A 19,306-nucleotide genomic window follows, 5' to 3' on the forward strand; every position below is an offset into this window, starting at 1 on the left:
TTAGACATCAGAGCTCGCAACATTATTTTCAAGGACTTCGCTAGTGTTACGATATATAAGTCCATAACTAATGTATTAACACGAGTTTTCAGCTTAAGGGAAGTAATTTCACAGGATGGGGCAGCATACGACACGCATTGCCGAGCGCCTTCGTGAGTTCAGAGAGAAGAAACGGCATAGGACTGAAGCTGATGGCCATGTGATGTGACCTTTGGAAGCCATCGTTCTAATTTTGCAGTCGCTCAGTTTTTCAAGACGAATATAAACTATTACGAATGTGAAGCGTCTGCGGATGTGTAATGTGAACCGCTAGCACGATGCGATCGTACCATCAACTAGCATCCTCCGAGACCTACTGGCACCTTGCATTAATGTGAGCATAGAGAATCATTGTGAAAAAAGAAATGGACTGCCAGTTCTTATGCTCTGTATTGTGAAAAGCATCCATTTAATAAAATACATTTTATTACACTCTTACACATGTAAAGGTGGTATAACAAAACAGGGGAGGGATTAAATAATGCAGAACACATAGTCCACTGCTAAAGATGTGTTCAGACCCCACAGTCAGATCGTTACCATAGTACTTCTCCACAGAAAGCTGACTTGCATTCAGCAGCTGTGCAAAAACGTAAAAACCACCCTTTTTCAAGTTGTTTCAAGCAATCTTCCCTATGGATTAGTACTGAATCTGTCATGAGAGGCCAAAGTCCAAACGGTTCAGAAATATTCGTTTCCATTCAATTCCATTTAAAATTTCATGTCACGTCCTGCCAACATGCATCTCTGCCCCATGTGCGCACTCCAAAAATAAAAAAAGCTCCCACAATACAAGTTTCTGGCAAAAGGGGGGCAAAATGATCAATGCACAGGAAGAGCTGACAATCTGTCAAAAGGAAGAGTGGCTATAGCCAGTGCTGCGTGCAGCCCTGCTGGTGGGCGGCAACTGCAAGGGGCTTCGCGAAGCGAACCGAAAAGCATAGCCACAGGCTTTCCCCACACGCTTCGTCCTCACCGGCAGCCACACGCACCATGCCTACACCCGAGTACCAGGATCCATACGTCCAAGCAAAGAAAAACAGGTTGCATTTATTCAAGTTGCATTTCAAATTAGTGAAGAAAAAAAAAAATTAGTATGCATTTCATTAGACATCTACTCCAGCCTGTGAGAGGTAACAAGTAATCATAGCAATAAAGAATGTCCATTTAAGCCTTTATTGAAGTTTACAGAATTCTGTAGAAATCAAAAATGCAATGTAAATGGGCAAACCAGAAGTTTTCCAAATCGAAGAAAGTGTATGTGTGGTTCTCTTTTAAATAGTATTCTTAAAGAATGACCAGTATATTCTTGGTTACAACTGTTCTTGCGCTAACAGTCAAAATGGAAATTAACATTCAGTAAACATTCTTTTCTAAAGGTAGTTCCCTTATATATTGTGATTTCCTGTCATGTATACATAAACAAGTTTAATAACATACCAATCAGTGGTTATTTCACAATTGAAAAATAAAAGCACAAAAAAGTTTACACTCTTTTACAGGTAAATAAAAGGTTGGTTGGTTGTCGTTGGTATTTCCTTAAGGGCATAGCATAGTTTCAGGGGTTTTTTTTTTTTTGTTTTTTTTAGCGGTTTGTCTTCATTTTCTTTCTTCTCTATTTTAGGCTATTACATTAGATTCTTACATACAAATATTGACAAAATGTTGGCTTGTGCTTCAAAGCCGTCAAGTCTATTTAATAATCATGATAGTCATGAGGGGAGTGCACGGAGCTCAAAGCTGGCTGTCGCTGCAGTGCGCGTCCTGGCTGCTGCTCGGCTTCTCCGTGTCCTGGTTGGGCGACTCCTTAACCATGAGGGCAGAGCTTTTCTCTGAGAACTCCTCCCCGTCGGGCTCCAGGCCATCGGGACAGGGCAGCTTGAGCAGCTCCTCACGCAGCTGTGCTGTGTGCCTCTGCAGAGGACGAGGGAGGGCACAACACTGGGGTCAACTCCTGCAGCTGAGGGCCAAAGCCCTTGATACACAGTGTTTAATTACAGCTTTTAACAGTGTCTGCTATGGTAGAGCATTATTGCCGCCATTAAACAAAACCTTTTCTTAAAACATGTCCTGCATATGAAGCATTTCAGGGCAATTCCATCTAGTTTCCTTTTGCATACTAACCCTGACCCATAAACCAGCAGTAAAATTACTTCGGTCCTTGTCTCATTTGTTAACGATGTGCATTTCGTCAGTTCACAGGTGATCAATACTTGACCGTTCAACTTTTAATACTGAGACGAACCTTGGTCTCCGTAAACAAATCTGGCAAATCATAAGGCGACAAACACCTAGAAGAGCACGGTAATAAAAGGCTACTCCTGCCATTTACTACACCTGCTGCGTGAAAGATGTTTAAAAAAAATAAAAAATAATTTGATTAAAAATAATTTATATGCCATTATTTACAACTCAGGAGCTTTGCTGCAAATTATATGTTGATCGTACCCTTTTTTGTTGAGCAAATTAGATGTTGGGATATAATCTTTACAAACCACCTCATCTTGTCCCTCCCACATGCACACACCTTCTCCCCACACCACCCCTTCCTTTCACCCCAGAGTCTGAAAAAAGCAAGACGGCTACATGGATCAAAACTGTCAGGTTATGTAAGTGGAAGGGATGCATCCTGAGTGGCTGATTCAGACACAGTTTAAGAGAGCTCTACGGCAGACTGGATGGGGGTTGCACACGGTGCTGCTTGGCCATTTGAATGAGCCGGGTGAGCTGCCGCTGCTGCTGCTGCTGAGGGATTCTGTACTGAAAGGGGGTTGTGGAGCAAACTGGCCGTGAGCCTAAAAGAGGGTCCAGGGCATCGCCTGGAGCAAACTACTGAGAGATCCTCCACAGCCCTGTCCCACGCTGGAGGCATCAGCTGCTGGGTACGCCCTGGTCAGTAGAGCCTAATCCATTGCTTCAGGCCTAGGCTCACGAGGCTCTGGTTTCCACCCAATACCTTCCAGAAGCACTCGTACTGAAGAAGTGTGCATCGGGGATCTAGGGCTCCTTAGAGCGTTTTCAGCCGACAGACTAAACTACTGCTACAAGGCTGTTGGGACCACAAGCGATTCGCTTTGGATAAATACACACGCTTAGAACATAACGCTAATGACAATTATACATCGAGAGCTCAATTTAAACACTTTCGGACAAACACACACTGGATGTAAAGCTTGGCATCTACATCGAGTGAGTTCTAAGTTCACGTGTATCCTGCGTTCGGCAATGTCGCTAGAGATGGAGTTCCCCAGCAAAGCTGTTACTATTTCTGCGGCGATCTCATGTTTCATTATGGTGTTTCTTTTGTGCCATTCTGTTTACCAACCCAAAAGAAAAACTGAAAATGTCAACTAGTAAAATGGACACAATTATGAAAGGAAAAGCAGAAATTAAAGTTAAAAAAAAAAAAAAAAACTCTTAAGAGGAAAACAATGCCATTGTCACATTGCGTCTGACACGAATCTCCTGGTTGCCGGAACGATTACTACCGCCCTACCACACAATACGTGTTGATTGTTTAAAAGCAAATTTTAACAAATGGATTTACCAAGAAATCACTGGTGTTTATCGTGTTTGTGTTAAAAGAATGGTGCCGCCTTATGACACTGGCAGCTATGAAAGAATCAAGACGGAAGAGAAAAAGTGCAACCTCAGTGCCGGACAGCGGATGTGACGTGTAGAGGTAAGGACCTACTTTTAGTGCTGCTGCGTGGTGGGACATAGTGCGGCCCACCCTCTTGTCGCTGCTGTACTGCTGGATGTCTGCGATCCACTCCTCGCACTGCGCCATGATTTCAGCCCGCTTCAGGTAGAAGTGCTTATGGATTACCTGGTGGCGGGAAGGAGTGAAGAGAACGAAGGGCAGTTAGACCCCAGCAACAACGCAATGCACACGTTTGCAAATCTCAGCCAGCCGAAGCTTCGGTGGGGCCACACTGCACCATACCCTTCAACACAAGTAGTTCTTACCAATCAAAAGGTACCATTTCAGACAAGAGCAACCACAACAAGCTGTGCGCAAAACCTCATTGCTACTATTAGTTCGGCAGAAGAGAGAGGCCAATGGGCAACCTTAAACCACAGAGAACATGGCGCTTTCAAAAGGAAAACGCACCTCCACGTTCCTACAGCCACAGCTAGAGAGGGAGCTCGTCTTACATCTTCCAAGTTGCAGAACTGACCATTTCTATGTGGATTTTAAACAAGCTTCTTTGAAGTGCAGAGCACTCCAGTAAACCAAGACTTCCTCTTTAGTTTGTGGACTGGTTCTACAATCCACCTGAGTCCGGGACAAACTACTCTTTCTCACAGTGCCTTAATTACGAAAGCGATAAATTCACTGTATCCACTAAAACACACAAAACAAGGAGCTGAACCATGAGACTTAAAAGGTATGCAGAAGAATGTTTTATTGGCATCATAACTGTGTCCAAGCAGAGCTGTTCCTGTCAGCTTAGGGAGATGTCTGAGACTGCGGGTGGAATAGGAGGCACGGGGCCTGCAGCCCTACAGGAACCTGTCTGCTTGCTCCTTACTGCTGGTGACTCTGCACTACTGCGGCACTTCAGGAACTGGGACACCTGCCTTCCAACTGGGGTACCCGAGAGGCAGGCACGCCGTTTAGCCCCTTCCCCTGGAGACCGCACGTCAATCACCAGCTCAAAACTTCGACGGAGTCACGAGGGGCCACGCCCAACGGGGCCATCGGCTGCCACACGTACCCCGTCTTACTGCTGCAGACTTGCGGCCCAAATGAGACTCAGTGAGCGATGTTGATTCCTTTTTGCTTCCTAGCAACAGTCTCCAGGCAGTTGATTTGGGATGCAGCAACTGCTTGCCATGTCCCAATTCACACCCACTGTTTCTGGATTAGTTATTACTAACTTTGGCCATTTGTTATTATTACTGAGATCAATCTTTAAAATTAAACTTGTGCTCATTTAAGATGCTTCAGTCATTTCTGATGAGGTACCCAATTTTCCTGTGCCGATTACTAAAAACATTTCAAGGTCACGATGTGAGAGATTAATGTTCTCTTTTACCAGGTTTTTACAATCACGAGCTTTGGCACAGTTACTTATGTACACCAAAATGTGATGTGCTAGTACTGCTATAACAGAACAAGAATATTAAAAGCGTGTGACCAAAAACAAGCATAACTTCGACCTGTCATAGAGATGTATAACTTTCCCATCCCATAACAGAAATGTAACCTGCAATGGGACACACTGGTCGAGCAGCGTCTTTACAGGCTGAGTTATACAGGAGCCTCACGACAGTCTTCTCTGGATGGAATTAAATGCACGTCCAGACAGTTGCTGAACAATCCCCACTCCTCAATATTCCGGAGGCATAAGAAGCCAAGGACAGGTAGGAATCATTTGGCCTGCTATTAAAGAGTTCCTCCTCCCTCTGTCCTTCACTACTCCTTCAGCCATCTGAGCTGCATTATAAGCCTACGTGGCCCTGCTGCCAGTTAGGAGATGGAATTTGATGCTGAACACTCATTTCTTCTGACCTTAAAACATAACTCTGAACTGCAGTGATGTCTAAATTGAACTTGAGAGTTGGGAACGCAGCATTCAAGTAATACGCGATGTGAACACGTGCTCGCAAAGTCTGAGTCACGTGTTCTCAGTCCAGAATTGAGACAGGGTGTGACTCAACCCAACTGCCAGGTAGACAAATCAATGGTCGCAAAGCATGGAAACCCCTTCCCTAGGAAGAGGAAAAAAATCAGCTGCCAAATACAAAAGAAGGAAAAAAAAAAAAAAAAAATCATTATTTTAGACATACACAACTCTACCCATCCATAAGCAATAACCACTCTTCTAGTGCAGGTTTGTGGTGGTCCAGAGCCTACTGTGGAAGCTAAGGAAGAGTCCTGGACAGGATGCTAGTCCATCGCAGGGCAATTACAGACACTCACTGAGTCACGGTTACACACATTAAGGGCAGTTTACAGTCTTCAGTTTAGCTGAAACTTCTCTTTAGATTGTGGGAGGAAATCCATACGAACACTGGGAGAACATGCATACTCCAGACAGACTCAGCTGGATTTGACCTCACATCCAAACCCAAATTCCAGACACTGAGTAATTTACACTACCCACTAAGAGAGGCACTTTAAAATCATATTAAAATGTCAGTGCGCTCACAACCATTGGGGGAAAAACAGTTTAAGAGGAATGGTAAAAAGATCAAACCACTGTTCAGAGATAGGCATGGTTAGGTACAGGGAGTTGAGTACAGTCCTAGCTGAGAAGGCCTCCCTGATGCAGAGAGAACTTTCTTGCCTTGAGCTGCATGGGCTTGTTGCACAGATGGCATTGTCTGGTCTCTGGAAACAAAGACCATAAGGATCACAGGTAAATCACTGGCTGATTTTTGCATGAAGCAACAGAGTGATGACTGTTGAGGGGGGTGAGGCACAAATCAGCCTTCCACTGCAGGTCTCCAACACAGCCTGTAAACTGTGAAGGACCCTTCACACACCACCACCTTCAGTCCATGGGCCATCTCCTGTACTCTACATCTCTGGCAAGAAATTTCAAAGCACTGGTGCGTAATTCTGAATGACACGTTAGCGCCTCTCTGCAAAAGGCAGGGGTAACAGTCACCCAGCTTGGTGTGGGGAGGGAGCAAGAGGGAAACGCTATCAATTTCCCTGCGACTGTTGCCATGGAAACAAGAGTCAATGCCTCCTCTTTGAGGCCCTGGTCACAGCCCTGGTTCCTCAGACCCTGCTGCTGCATGCTCTAACGGGTACAGCTGCCTTAACAACTTATATAACGTGCAATATGAGTCATTGTAGACCTAAAAGGTCTTTCTTGACCATATCTGCTTAACAAATAAATACAGAATAATGCAACAAAATGCATGTAGTGGTTCATTCAAGGAAAGAGCTGTGTGGCTGTTATAACGGTCTTTATACCTGACTTGCCTTAATTTAAAAGCGCATATGGTGTATTAGGCGTGGTATAACAGAGAGGCCTAATAGTGGATGCAGTCAACAGAGTCTTGATAAGACCAACATGAAGAAAGGAAAGCTCAACCTGCAGTCTTCCTACAACACTCTGGAGACATAAAAGTTCTCAACCCAACGTGAAGTGCAACTTTGAACAGCATCAAGATCAAGTTACAGGACAATCTGGCTGCAGAAGCAAGAGCACTGGCACACTCTTCCCGCTCCCATGTGCCAGCATCTATTTCAGTGACTAGCTTGTTTGTTGTCAGCTCACTTGGAATCTCCCTCATATTATTCAAGTTTTTAATAGTAAAAAAATAGATATGAATCTTTTTTTTTTTTTTTTTTAAATCTAACAAAGCTGGAGGGAATGTGGAGAAAGTGCCCCTTGGCCCTGTTAGTCTCACATAAGATACACTGAGACGGCAGGGACCTACTCCATCAATTTCATGCCATTGTCTTTTCACTTGTGCGCCTCCTGGCCCTGACAAGAATGTTACAGGAACCTAAATGAATTTCAGAAAGCATTCAGGCAGTATTTGGGAGGCACTCATGAGTACTTGCTGTTTCTAGTTCAGGTGCAGTGATCTGGTTCAGAAGCAGAGTTCGATAGGAGTATCCCACAATGTCATTTCCAGGACTTGCCTGTAACACACTGCTAGCTACCTTCTATGGTCCAGATGAACATCAAATGCTAATTCCAGTGGAGAATTGGGCCTGATCACTATTCTCATAGCACTATGCCAGCCATCGTCACATGAATAGGCTTACATTCAAACACACGCACAATACCCGAGTCAAAGCACCTGCTCTGTGGACTCCTTATTCAAGATCTGAGGAAAAACTAAACATGATCTTACGGAGGGTGCCAACGGAGACTGAGAATGTTACGAAGGCAAGCAGAGTTTTGTGAGTAAGTAGTTTTTGTGAGTCTGGTAAAGTTTTATGCAGCTACTTGTGCGATGAACGTCGCTGCATGTGGTGAAGGAAACTAACTGTGCTTAAGGATCACACCTCTGCAGCTATGCCTCTTTCTCCTAATGTAATGCACAATTTGAATTTTCTATGAGATGTACGTCTGCCAAATGAATAAATGTAACGTAATGTACATGTATAGTGACTATAGGCAAGATAGGATGACTATTGGCTCAGCGCAGAACTGTGTCTCCTTTGTGGTTGAGGATCTGGAGAAATGCATCTGGAAGTTATCAGGTGGCGACCACACCTGACAACGTTCAAAGCCATTTGGCATGGGTGAGACTGCATACGTGGAGACAGGTTTACACTATTGCGTGGTATCTGAATGACTTTCATTTTGACTAGTGGCCAGTAGTACCACTCAAGAGATCCAGCATGAGGGCCCACGGGAAATGCTCTGCTGAGCCAGCGGCGTCTGGGGCTCTACTGAAACCGCCTCGCAGAGAAGCCTTTGCGTGAAGCCTCCAGCCGAAGTGCAGTGATTACTGTGGGGATTACAGGTAGGACTGGAAAATGAATTATTATTCAGCAGAGCCAAGAGACTTGGCACACAGCAAACATCTGGGAATCTAATTGAATTCAGTATTTTCATCCAGGATTTCAGTCCCAAGTACAATATTTTAATCAATGCCGACTTTCCCTTTGGGTTTGTATGTGAAATACACTGACACATTATTCAGTACCTAGCCAAAACACAAAATATCTGGATTATACTTCACAATATCATGCAAAAAAAAAAAAAAAAAAAAAAAAAAAAAAAAAAAAAAAAACCCAAAAAATCAATTAGACTACAATCTCCAGAAAAACTACTAACATACCATACCAATCAGATAACAGAAAATGTTTGAAATCTAAAAATCCTGCAGTGGTTTTAAGGAAAGAAAAAAAAAAAAAAATTGTTGCTGCATGTATTTTACATTATTTAACAAACAGAGGCATAAACGCTCTGACCTGTCAAAAAAAAAGGAGTTTAATAGTTTTAACTGTATTAATTGGGGACTTTATCAGGGCTCACGCCACAGGGGCACTGTGGATGGGACATTTGAGCCTGCCGCCCATCTGGCCAGCTCTGCAGGCTGTGCCCATGACAGATCGCTTGCTGTTGGCAGTACCGGCGCCCGTCAAGGGCACTGGGAATTTGCAACCTTGTGGGGCTAGCGCGGATGCAATCTGAACTTATTACCTACCTGGATATTAATAAACACTGAATTTATTGCCTGTAGCTGTTTAATATTCTCCTACACTGGATGATTGTTTAATAACCTGTGCCCCTATAGTTTACGGGCAAGGGGGCCTTTACATTCCCCAGACAGCTGCTCAAGCTGAAACAGCCTGTGCTGCTGCACATTACCAGAGAAAGCGATGACACAGATGAACGAAACAAACATGACATCTAATCAGAGGCCCCTGGACAGAATTGCCCCCCGTGATCAAAAGCAGAAGTACAGCACTCCAGAAGGGCTGCAAGGCTTTCCGAGACAGAATCTTATTCACCCATATAGCCAGAAATAAAGGAGCACCAAAAAATGTCACTTATTTAAAAATAACGATTAACACATGGCCCTGAATCACAAAGGTATTAATCAAAATGTTAACAGGAATGAATCACAACAACACTGTGCTATCACTGACATTTAAGTTCACATTAATGTTAGTGGTTATTCAACAAAACACAGCATCTCAGGAAAAAAAAAAAAAAAAAAGTTGGGGAAATATATTTCTTTGCGCTACGTTTTTCTTTGCATAACGACTGAAAAAGGCCTAAATTCTAAGTTACCGTTCCTGGCAACAAAACCTACCTCTTTGAAGCAGGCTGAAGGATTTCTCATCTGTTCCAGCATGGCCCACTTAACGGTGGCTTGCCGAATGTTACCATCGTACTCCCGGGAGCTCTGCGTGCCGCTGGGTGTGCCTCGCGACCTCTCGTACCCAGGCTCATTGAAGTAGGGCTCTGCCACCAGTATGAGTGACTGCACCGACACCAGCACCTGGAAAGGTATGCCGACACAGAGCAGTCACATTCTGGCACTGTTCCTGGGACGCAGTTCACCTTCACACTGGCATTGCTTCAAATATTAAAAGGCGCATGGTACAGGAGGGGTGGAGCCTACTCCTGAATAAATCTCCAAGAATAAATGTAAGCGATCAATCTAAATTTCATGCTCAATACATCTGCTCGCTGGCTACAGGAAATCCATCTATATATACACTTAACACCTAACTTTGCCGAGAAGGCCAATTAACTTTCAGACAGACACAGCACATGCCGATGCCGTGTTCACCGCCTCCTTTTGCACTCTACTCCGAATCAGGCTTCACCTTCATTCTGGGCCCAATTTCCATTATCGATCTTACTTGCTAACTAGAATGATAATCAATGGGAAACATCTCAATGAACTCTCCACAACCCGGTGAAGCAATTGAAAGAGGGCCATTTCCAAAGGTGATCAATACACACAGTGCACAAGTCTGCTTTGAGTCTCTGGGCCAGGATGGGCAGCCAGCAGTGCGGGAAATGGAGATGTTCTGAGAAGGGCAGGAGGACGCGACCTTAATTAAAATATAATGGGGGCGCTGTACACTAAGTAGCAGCACTGAACAGAGGAATACCCGTTGACAAAGCGCAGCAGGAATGATGGGGGCCGCTGCAGCCTGCACTTGCCCCTGTGGGACCCATGGCTTCTCAGCCCTCCTCTAGACAGAGATTTACAGCTTTATTACCTTGATACATACACCAACAACTATGGGCCTTGGAGACAGAGGCCTGATTCAATCAGGTTGTCCAGGTAGCGGCTGAGGCCCAGCAAGCCCAGATAGCAGGCTTGGTCTCCAGCTTCTGTCAGCATATTTCAGCTATGTTCTACAGAATAATAGACCCATTCAAAAGTAACAGCAAATAAGGTGGGAGGACATCACTCGGATAAGTCTCCCAACAGAGGTGCAGCTACAGACTGGCACTCTGTGTTGTCCAAAAAGAACCTGTAATTATGCCCTCCAGGGCAAAGGCTGTGAAGTGCTGCTGCACGAGTTCTGACCACTGTACCCATGCTAGCACAGTCTAGCTCGTATCTATTATGCTGGCTGCTGTCAGAAACATTACACTACTATACACTTTCATGTACCAGTTTCACAGAGCTCATTCAATGTTGGAGCATGTCTGCTTTATAAGTTGGCAGCGAGCTTGTTATATAGAACATAGAACTTCAGAGAAAAAAAACTGAGCCCACAAAGCATGAAAGCTACATAAAAAAAAAATTAAAACAAAAACTTGTAGATGAAAGCATCTTCTGAGCCCCGAAATCCATTATTTAAATTTCTGTTACTTATATTCTTACTTGTAGAAAGCTAGAAGTTTGAGGGTTCCACTTCTCCTCTGGTCTCCCATGCCAAGTATTGAGAATGCTTAAACACACCTGAAAAAAAGATTTCATAACAGCTGAAGATGCACAGAAATGAAAAACGAAAAAAGTAGCTGGTGTCAGGCAAACAACCACGAGCAGTGAATGCTATTTTCTTTGAGTAATGCAAAGGCAGGTTTTACCTAGCATCAGAAGTGTGGCTCGGATCTATAAAACACACAGTAATTCTTATAGCAGCTGTCTCCTTCCATTATGAAAATAGATGTTCCCTGTCAGAGCCTTACTAATGAAGAAAAGCAGATGTGGCATGCTCAAGCACCTTCGCCGCCTTCAACGGGAGAAAGCTCTTTTCTCTTCACTTATCTATATACCCAAATATAAAAGGTAGAATGCAGCAGTCCACCTTTTGGAGTCTGACATAACCATGTTGCTCTCTCTATCCAGAATGCTTTTGGAGCAAAACATCACACCAGAGGCCCATCCAAATGCCACAGATGCATCAACTATAGCTTTTAAACTTCAATACTATCATCAATACTAGTGGTATTACCATCCAAAAGTGGGATCATATGTTCAACATGATCAACACAAAAACCAAAAGTAGGCGATGGCTCTTGCTGCAAAGCGACTCACCTTTCCATCATTGTAAAGGTTTGGGTTGAAGCGCACGCTGTGTCCACCGGTGGTCTCCAGGTTGACGAGTGGAGGTGAGTTCGGGTAGTCTTGTGGGAAGTACACATCAAACTCAAAGCAGCCATTTGCATATGGGGTGTCAGCAGGCCCTGTGATAAGAACCTGAAAGGAAGGTAACACAGGGCTAAGAGGGTCATTTAAAAGGCATAGTCCCAAGTGTGGTCAACGTCCCCTTGAGTACAGCCTCCTTCAGTAAAGAAATATATTTTGTAAGAGGTATTATAGGGTATACACAAAAAGCCTCAGAATAAATGTTGGGAGGCATCTGAGCTTAAAAAGAGAAACTGTCATGCCAAAGAACAGCCAACCTTCTATTGAGGTTGAATTCAGACCTTTAAGCCATAAACCTGAGAGTTGCTCAAGGTTCTTCTGACATTAAAATGCTACCAAAAAGTGAAAATGAAAGCTTTAAACTACATTTACATTAATTCATTCAGCAGATGCTTTTCTCCAAAGCTACATACATGAGACTTGGATGCAGACATGTGATTCTGAAGTACAGTTAATGTGTCACATTCCACACGAGTAGCTGCATAAAGGTTTATCCCTTATTCAATAATTTGTAATCACACAATTATTAAACTAAATAAAAACTTGCAAAAAGAAGAGTAATTTTTAAGGATTTAAAAAAAAAAAAAAAAAAAATTATTTCAATTCTAAATTGGTTGATTTACAAAGTTTCTTGGTTTTATTTATACTTTTCGTAAGTTATGCTTATATCTATTCAGAACTTTTGGCAGCATTTCCATGCCATGCCTTTCACCTTGCCACTAAGGCCAGGATTCAAGACTTCGGTTTCATGACTTCAAATGTAGCTCTGAGGAGGCAGTAGTTCAGACTTCGAGGCTGAAATGAAGGATCTTGAGGAAAAAGAGCTGTGCTTGTCTTTAAAAAAAAAAAAAAAAAACAAGCCATGCTGATGAAAGTGGTGGGAAATTGAGGCAGTGATTGAGAGCACTTCTAAGGAATGGCCTGATGGTGGGGTCAGACAAGGGAAGAAATGTGCCACAACAGGGAAATACAATCTTACTTATTCAGAGGGCAAAAACTCAAGTTTTGCGAGATGTATAACTATAATGCTGCATGCACTGATCGAGGCGGCAGGGGAGCAGAAAACCCCACACCACCAGCAGAGAGAAACCAGGGCTGAGACGAAACCACAGTTGGGCCGGGGAGTTCATTCGCTGAATGCTCTGGGGCACCGGTGTCACTCAAGTGATAAGCATATTTTGACATTCGGACCCAACACTTTTAATGTTCTTGCAAGGAAAGGCGAGCCCATAGCAGATCCTTGTTCTATTAACTGCCATTAACATTGCATGATCATTCATGGACTTCAAAGGCCTGACTGCACACCCGTTCCTCAGCAGGGGGCAAAGGTCTCAAATCTCAAGAGACATTTAGATCCTGTCAACTTTAGCATGTGCCCTTGGTTTAGTGTGCATCTTCCCAAGCCCTTTTTACTGTACACATTTAACAGAGGCCTCAAACGAGCAGGCTAAAATAGATCAGGGGCTTTGACATTTATCGAGTAAGACTTTGCCATTAATCAGATTTGGGGTCAAACCCATCTAAATGTCAATTAAAATGACTGTGACTGTCAAAGACATGCATTTAAAAACGTAAGGCTGAATACCAAGCGTTTAAAATCAACACTAAGTGGCTGATACAATGCAGTAAGTACATTCTGCCTTGCCACGCACTAATGAGATAACCACAGATCTGCTTTCATGTTGAACTCTCAAACGAGTTTCACAGCTATAATACAGCATGACATAACACCATCCAGGACAGCATAGACCAGTGTGACATCAATAACTGCTTTGGGTTTTCACACTAAAGGAAATCAAATTACTATGCTACGGTTTAGAGATAGACCACAGGTTTAGAAGATGAAACCAAAGGTGCCAGAGAAAAGGCAATACCTTCATTATGTCAAGGCGCTCCTCATCGCAGCGCACAAAGACGCTGGAAGAAGATGACAGGGGCAAGGAGGTGGACAGTGTAACAGCCTCCTGGGCCAGGCGACGTGCGCGAGCCGCGCTGTCTGCATCACTGGCATTCTTCACCTGAGACATGTAGTGGTAGTTCACCTTGAAGACCAGCTTGCCATCCTCGTCTTCAGACACCATCTCAAACGTGTCTGTGGGTCAGATTAATGGCGAAGTATAAGAAGCTTGTTGCCGCAAAATATGACTCATCTTCAAGCTGCTCATTTGAAACGTGCAGGCACGGGTACTCCGGTCAACTACAGCCAAAGAAAAACCTGTTCACATAAAATCTCTAAGCCATTATTCCCCACGATTCCTCCTTGCAATATGAACTGGAGCAGACCATGCTCACACAATCAGCATGGTATGCTGTGGTGAGAAGTGATAGGATAGCCTTCCCTTGTCCAGTAGACCAGGTGATGTACACACTATTTTGAATAACTTTAAAAGGTCTCCACGCCCAAATGTTACAGAATGATGACAGTCACCCCAAGACAACTCACCAAACTGCAGCTTCTTCATGGCAGCAACATATTTCTCCTCGAGCGACCGGAGCACGGACAGGGGCTTAGGCCGAGCGGCCGCTTTTCTGGAAGACTCGGCCAGCTTCCTCTCTGCATGGGGATAGGGGCGTGGGAGAACAACAGAACATTCATTCACATTCAACAAGCATGTTTCCTGCATAGCTATTTCTCAGAGAACTCATTTCCTTATGACTGTTAGAGCAACTGCCAAGGGCCTGGCAGCCATACTTGTTTCATTCTCACAGACAGATAAAATGCCATTGCCCTGGGCTCCCCAGAGACAGCCTCACTGTGGAGTGCAACATCTTTAAACCCTCTACAAACAGCTCCCATTAATACCCAACAACTGGCCTGTATGCTCAAGCATTGCTCGCTCCTTCCAGTGCCAAAGGCCGTTGTGACTCAGTAGAGATCCAATTAACCCTCGCATCTGCATCTACACCCATTAACAGCAGAATTCACACCGCTGCCACAATACTTTTACCATAGGACGTTCTTCAGGAATTAAGTTCCATTGACTGTTAAACATGCCACCCAATCCCCAACAAAACAGGGAAATATTAAAAACACATTTGAAAATCGCACGCAGGTAATATATCAACATAATTAACCATCTATATTGCACACTTATTGCATTGGGACTGCGCTACTCTTTTCAGCTCTTTACATATTGTTTCCTGAACAGATGTACACTCCATTAAATTACCGGTGCATTTAACAAACCTATTACAGGTGCTTGTTGGGTGGGGAACTCATAAAGCTGGGACATTGATGCATATCAATTTCTTTTTTGTTGCCAGCTGAAAACATGCGTTGGGTATCGACAGACCCAAGCACTCAAATCAATATGGGACAACACACAAGGGCTTGTTCGCCGTGACCCTCATTAGCCCATTTTTACATTTTGAGGAGGAAACCGTAATTACACTCAGAATAGATGGATGACTGGAGCACTGGTTTAGGTACCCATGACCAAAGAAGCTGTTAAGATAGGCATTTCCAAGCATGAAGTGACAGCATATTGATTTGCTGCTTTATGTCAAGCTGCCTGCTTAACATTTACTAACTGGGCCATTGATGGGCAGAGCGCATCGGGAACTAATTAACACTGAAAAGCCTGGAGAGGGAGGAGTGATGGACATGATCATCATACATTAAAGGCTTATCGACATGGTACTTTTTATTGACGCTAAATAACACTGGGCTGTAGAGTGCTGGATGGCAAGTTTTATGGCCTAATCTCCAGGCTCCACGGCCTCATCCTGTTCTGAGTGCACGGGCCTGTAGGAAATGGCCCTTTTTGGGTCTGGCTGTATGCTGCCAGTTTAAACGGGGGTTTTGCGTGCAAACTGGGCATATAAAGCTCAGTTCAAAAGATGAGACAGCGACAGAATACTGGCCTAAGGCAGGGGTCTGCATCTCAAATTAGGCATTACCTTGGTTGGCCTGGCGCAGGCTGGTGGTTGCAGCATGTACAATTTCTGCTGTCCTCTGAATGTCCGGTACCAGCAGCGTCAGGCCTTCTGGCTCCGGGTCAGAGGTCTCTGCCTTCACCACCCCTTTGCTCTTGTCTTTCTTTGACCTTTGAGACACCAAATGATGGATATGGAGAGTTAAAGCACAACTGAGACACAAAGGCTTGTCAATGACTATAAGCAAAATTAATAAATACCTATTACAAAAAATCTGAATACTTGGTAGTTGTCTCCAGGTAACATGTTCATACATGCTCATAACACTACATTTACAAATCTAACGTTTCCCAACTAACACACCGCATACGCCAACACAACATTTCATTATGCACATATTTAAAGGTACTTGGCTGTATTCAGCATATGCAAAGAACATTTATAGTCTGGAACAAGTAGCTGTGTCTGGGCTCAATTTGGAACAAACAATGTTACTCAATGAATACAGAAGGAATTAAAAAATTCTCTACATCTGAATGTATCTAGTACTCTATTGTTCAGTCTATTGAATATGAAATCTGAAGGCTGGTTACCTCCTACTGTCCGTGGACTAGGAAAAACTATTTTTTGTTTGGTTTCTGACATTTGGGTTGGTTCATTTCTTGGTTGCAGTAACCAGTAGCAGACGTAGCCCAAAATGGCTTGGTTTTTCTTTTTTGAAAGAACACAGACCTGAGATGTGTGTATATTTAAAAGTGTGCGCGCACAGAGACAGCAGCCTTTCATCTGCTTACCACCCTCAAGTGCACTTTGTTACACACAGAGAAAACGGTGAATTACTTTGAGATAAACCAGCACAAACAACCATTTTTCAGCCCGTGCAATGTTTTTGGCAATTCTCACAATAGGTTTTCAAACTGCATGAGGTACATATGAACACTGAAATACCAGGACATCTCTGAATGGCTGTGCAGGGACCAGGCTGACGCTGGACATCTTGCACGTCAGTAGCTTCTGACACCGTTTCCCAATTAACAGTCCGATGTGATGGCAAAGCAGTCATCATCGTCTTTACTCACCACTATTTCTTTAATGAGAGCTTACGCATTTGAGCTGAACCTCATTTTACACGTGGCTTTGGTCTACTGCCCTCCAGCGCTTTTCTGTTTTCTTAGCATTAAAAATATGAACACCAACCAATAAGACCAAATTAAATTCTTTAAATGACGAAAACTTGCTAAAGACAGATGCCCATTGTAACTTGATAAAAAGCAAAACAACTCGTGTTTTTCTGAGACAACGCTGGAGCCTGTGAAACAGTGCTGCTGAAAAAAGCTACAGACCATATGAGAACTGCATTAGAAGTGAGGGTCTCGGAAAAAGTAAGTTTGTGTGACCTTCTGTGATGCTGAACAGCAGCCAAATCCCACCCCCTCTCACACAAACAGCCCTCCCACAGGGCCAAAGAGGGTGGTGTCAGTGAGGTCCGTTGCTGCCCACGACTCCGTCCTCATCCGATATTCCGGACCGCCACACACGGTGCGTCTGGATGCTGATCGAAAACGACAGCAAAATACGAGGACAGAGATCGGACTGAACCACCCACTGCCCCTCAGGCTGACTTCATTAGAGGCGTCCTGTGCTTCAGTTTGGCGTTTAGGCTGTGATGATGCGATTGGTATGGATGCAACTCTTATGAATTTGTTATCAGTATGGCTGGTATCAGGCTGTGTATAGAACAAGGGACTCTATCCCCATAATCCTAATTGTGCTGGTGATAAGCATTGATACCCACAGCCAGTAAGCCTGGAATCCCCCAGTGAGGGCTTGGCTGTGATACTGCATGCTTCCAACTATGCCACAGTGATCTGCAAAAAAAACATGCTGTGCATATCTTATTTACTTCAAGACTGCTTAAGCATACAAGATGCATAGTTCTTTGCTAGCATAGTAGTTTTGCGAAAAGAAAAAACACTGTAAAACAGCTGGATCATGACGAGCATAAAATATTTGCAAGTATGTGTTTTTGCTAGCAAGGTGCATTTTACTGACCCTTGGTGTATATAAATTGGTTTTATATGAAATTTAAACCAGTCAGTCCTTTGGACTGATGATGTGCTCCTGGGGAAAAGTCAATAACAGGTGTTTACAGAACACTTATGCATGAAGCACTCAGTTGTGACAGTGACCTGCCCAAAAGGACAGCGTTCATTGCATTATTCATTATATTGTTTTTAAGTGCTCCTCACTTGGGACTTAGCAACCATTCAGCAACTAGACTGCAGATGGACTACTCGGATGATTTTCATGAGGGTGAGAGTGCCTGTTTTGTCCAAAGAGACTCAGAAGATGGGCCAAAACAGAGCCACATGATGCCCAGCCTCTGCCCTGCTGTTGTGTGAACATGATCCACGGCCGTGAGCCGATAACACAAACTGTTAATTCTGCCGGTGCAGTCAGACATCACGGACTCCCGTGCTCGGGCACATTAATAATGCATGGCGATGCACCCCTGCGCATGTACACTTCCAGCCTGCTCGTTCTGGCTCTGGGGATGGGCTGCCCAGAACTGGATCATGCTGGACACCGAACATCTGAACAACAACGGCGCTTTGGAGGGGAGAGGACAACCCCCCCCCCATTCCTTACTTTGGAGATCAACCCTGTTTACATACGTGTGACACTCAGCTACAAATGCCCTTACTATTTTTATTCCTCTTTGGACAGCTTAACTTTTGATGTCTGCACAGACATCAAAAGCAAGACTGACATCTAGAGCATCCAACACCGCAAGAATTGAACAGGCCAAACAATCGACGACACAAAATCCTTTCCCCAGAGCAATCTTCATGTGCTGAGAGGAGCTCTGTTAAGTATTATACCAACACAGAAATATCTAAGTGCAAGGCCAGTCTCTGCAGAGTAAGGCTTTCTGGTTGTTGATGTGAGAGGCTGTGACCACTGCTGGGATGTGGTCTTCTTGCAGGGGCAAGAGCTCATTCCCCTCAGCAGTTCCGTACCTTCAGCTGTCTTGATGCATCCCCGCGCGCGAAGCGAAGCGATGGGATGGGATGGGATGGGATGGGATTCAGCTCACCTGAGGCGGTTGGTGTAGGTGTCCACGCATGTCTTCATTTTGGCCAACAGGAGACCCACAGAGGTCTGGCACTCTGAACGTTCCTCCGCTGCCGCCTCCTCCTCTTCCTCAGCAACATCAGCGGGGTCACCTGACAGTGGCAACAGCAGGGGCACCAGGGCAGTACTTGTTGAGATGGCCCTGAGGAGCTCCAGCAGTGCACGGTACAGCGGTACATGTCGTGCCATGTCCAGCACTGGGGGATGA

At 44.3% G+C, this 19,306-nt stretch overlaps 1 protein-coding gene across 6 annotated transcripts in view; it reads right to left on the reverse strand.

Moving 5' to 3' along the window:
- Positions 1-425: 425 nt before the first annotated feature.
- The window catches only part of birc6 (baculoviral IAP repeat containing 6), a 97,764-nt gene continuing 78,883 nt past the window's right edge, over positions 426-19,306 (reverse strand). For all 6 annotated transcript variants that reach the window (XM_018724909.2, XM_018724910.2, XM_018724906.2 and 3 more), the window contains exons 66-74: positions 19,061-19,295; positions 15,988-16,133; positions 14,531-14,641; positions 13,962-14,179; positions 11,977-12,138; positions 11,320-11,397; positions 9,784-9,972; positions 3,734-3,868; positions 426-1,953 (exon numbers count right to left, since the gene is read on the reverse strand). In XM_018724909.2, coding sequence (XP_018580425.1) covers positions 1,774-1,953; positions 3,734-3,868; positions 9,784-9,972; positions 11,320-11,397; positions 11,977-12,138; positions 13,962-14,179; positions 14,531-14,641; positions 15,988-16,133; positions 19,061-19,295 — 1,454 coding nt within the window. In that variant the 3' untranslated portion in view covers positions 426-1,773. The remainder of the gene's footprint in view (positions 1,954-3,733; positions 3,869-9,783; positions 9,973-11,319; positions 11,398-11,976; positions 12,139-13,961; positions 14,180-14,530; positions 14,642-15,987; positions 16,134-19,060; positions 19,296-19,306) is intronic.

Source organism: Scleropages formosus, chromosome 8, assembly GCF_900964775.1.
Source record: "Scleropages formosus chromosome 8, fSclFor1.1, whole genome shotgun sequence".
Classification (NCBI taxonomy): domain Eukaryota; kingdom Metazoa; phylum Chordata; class Actinopteri; order Osteoglossiformes; family Osteoglossidae; genus Scleropages; species Scleropages formosus.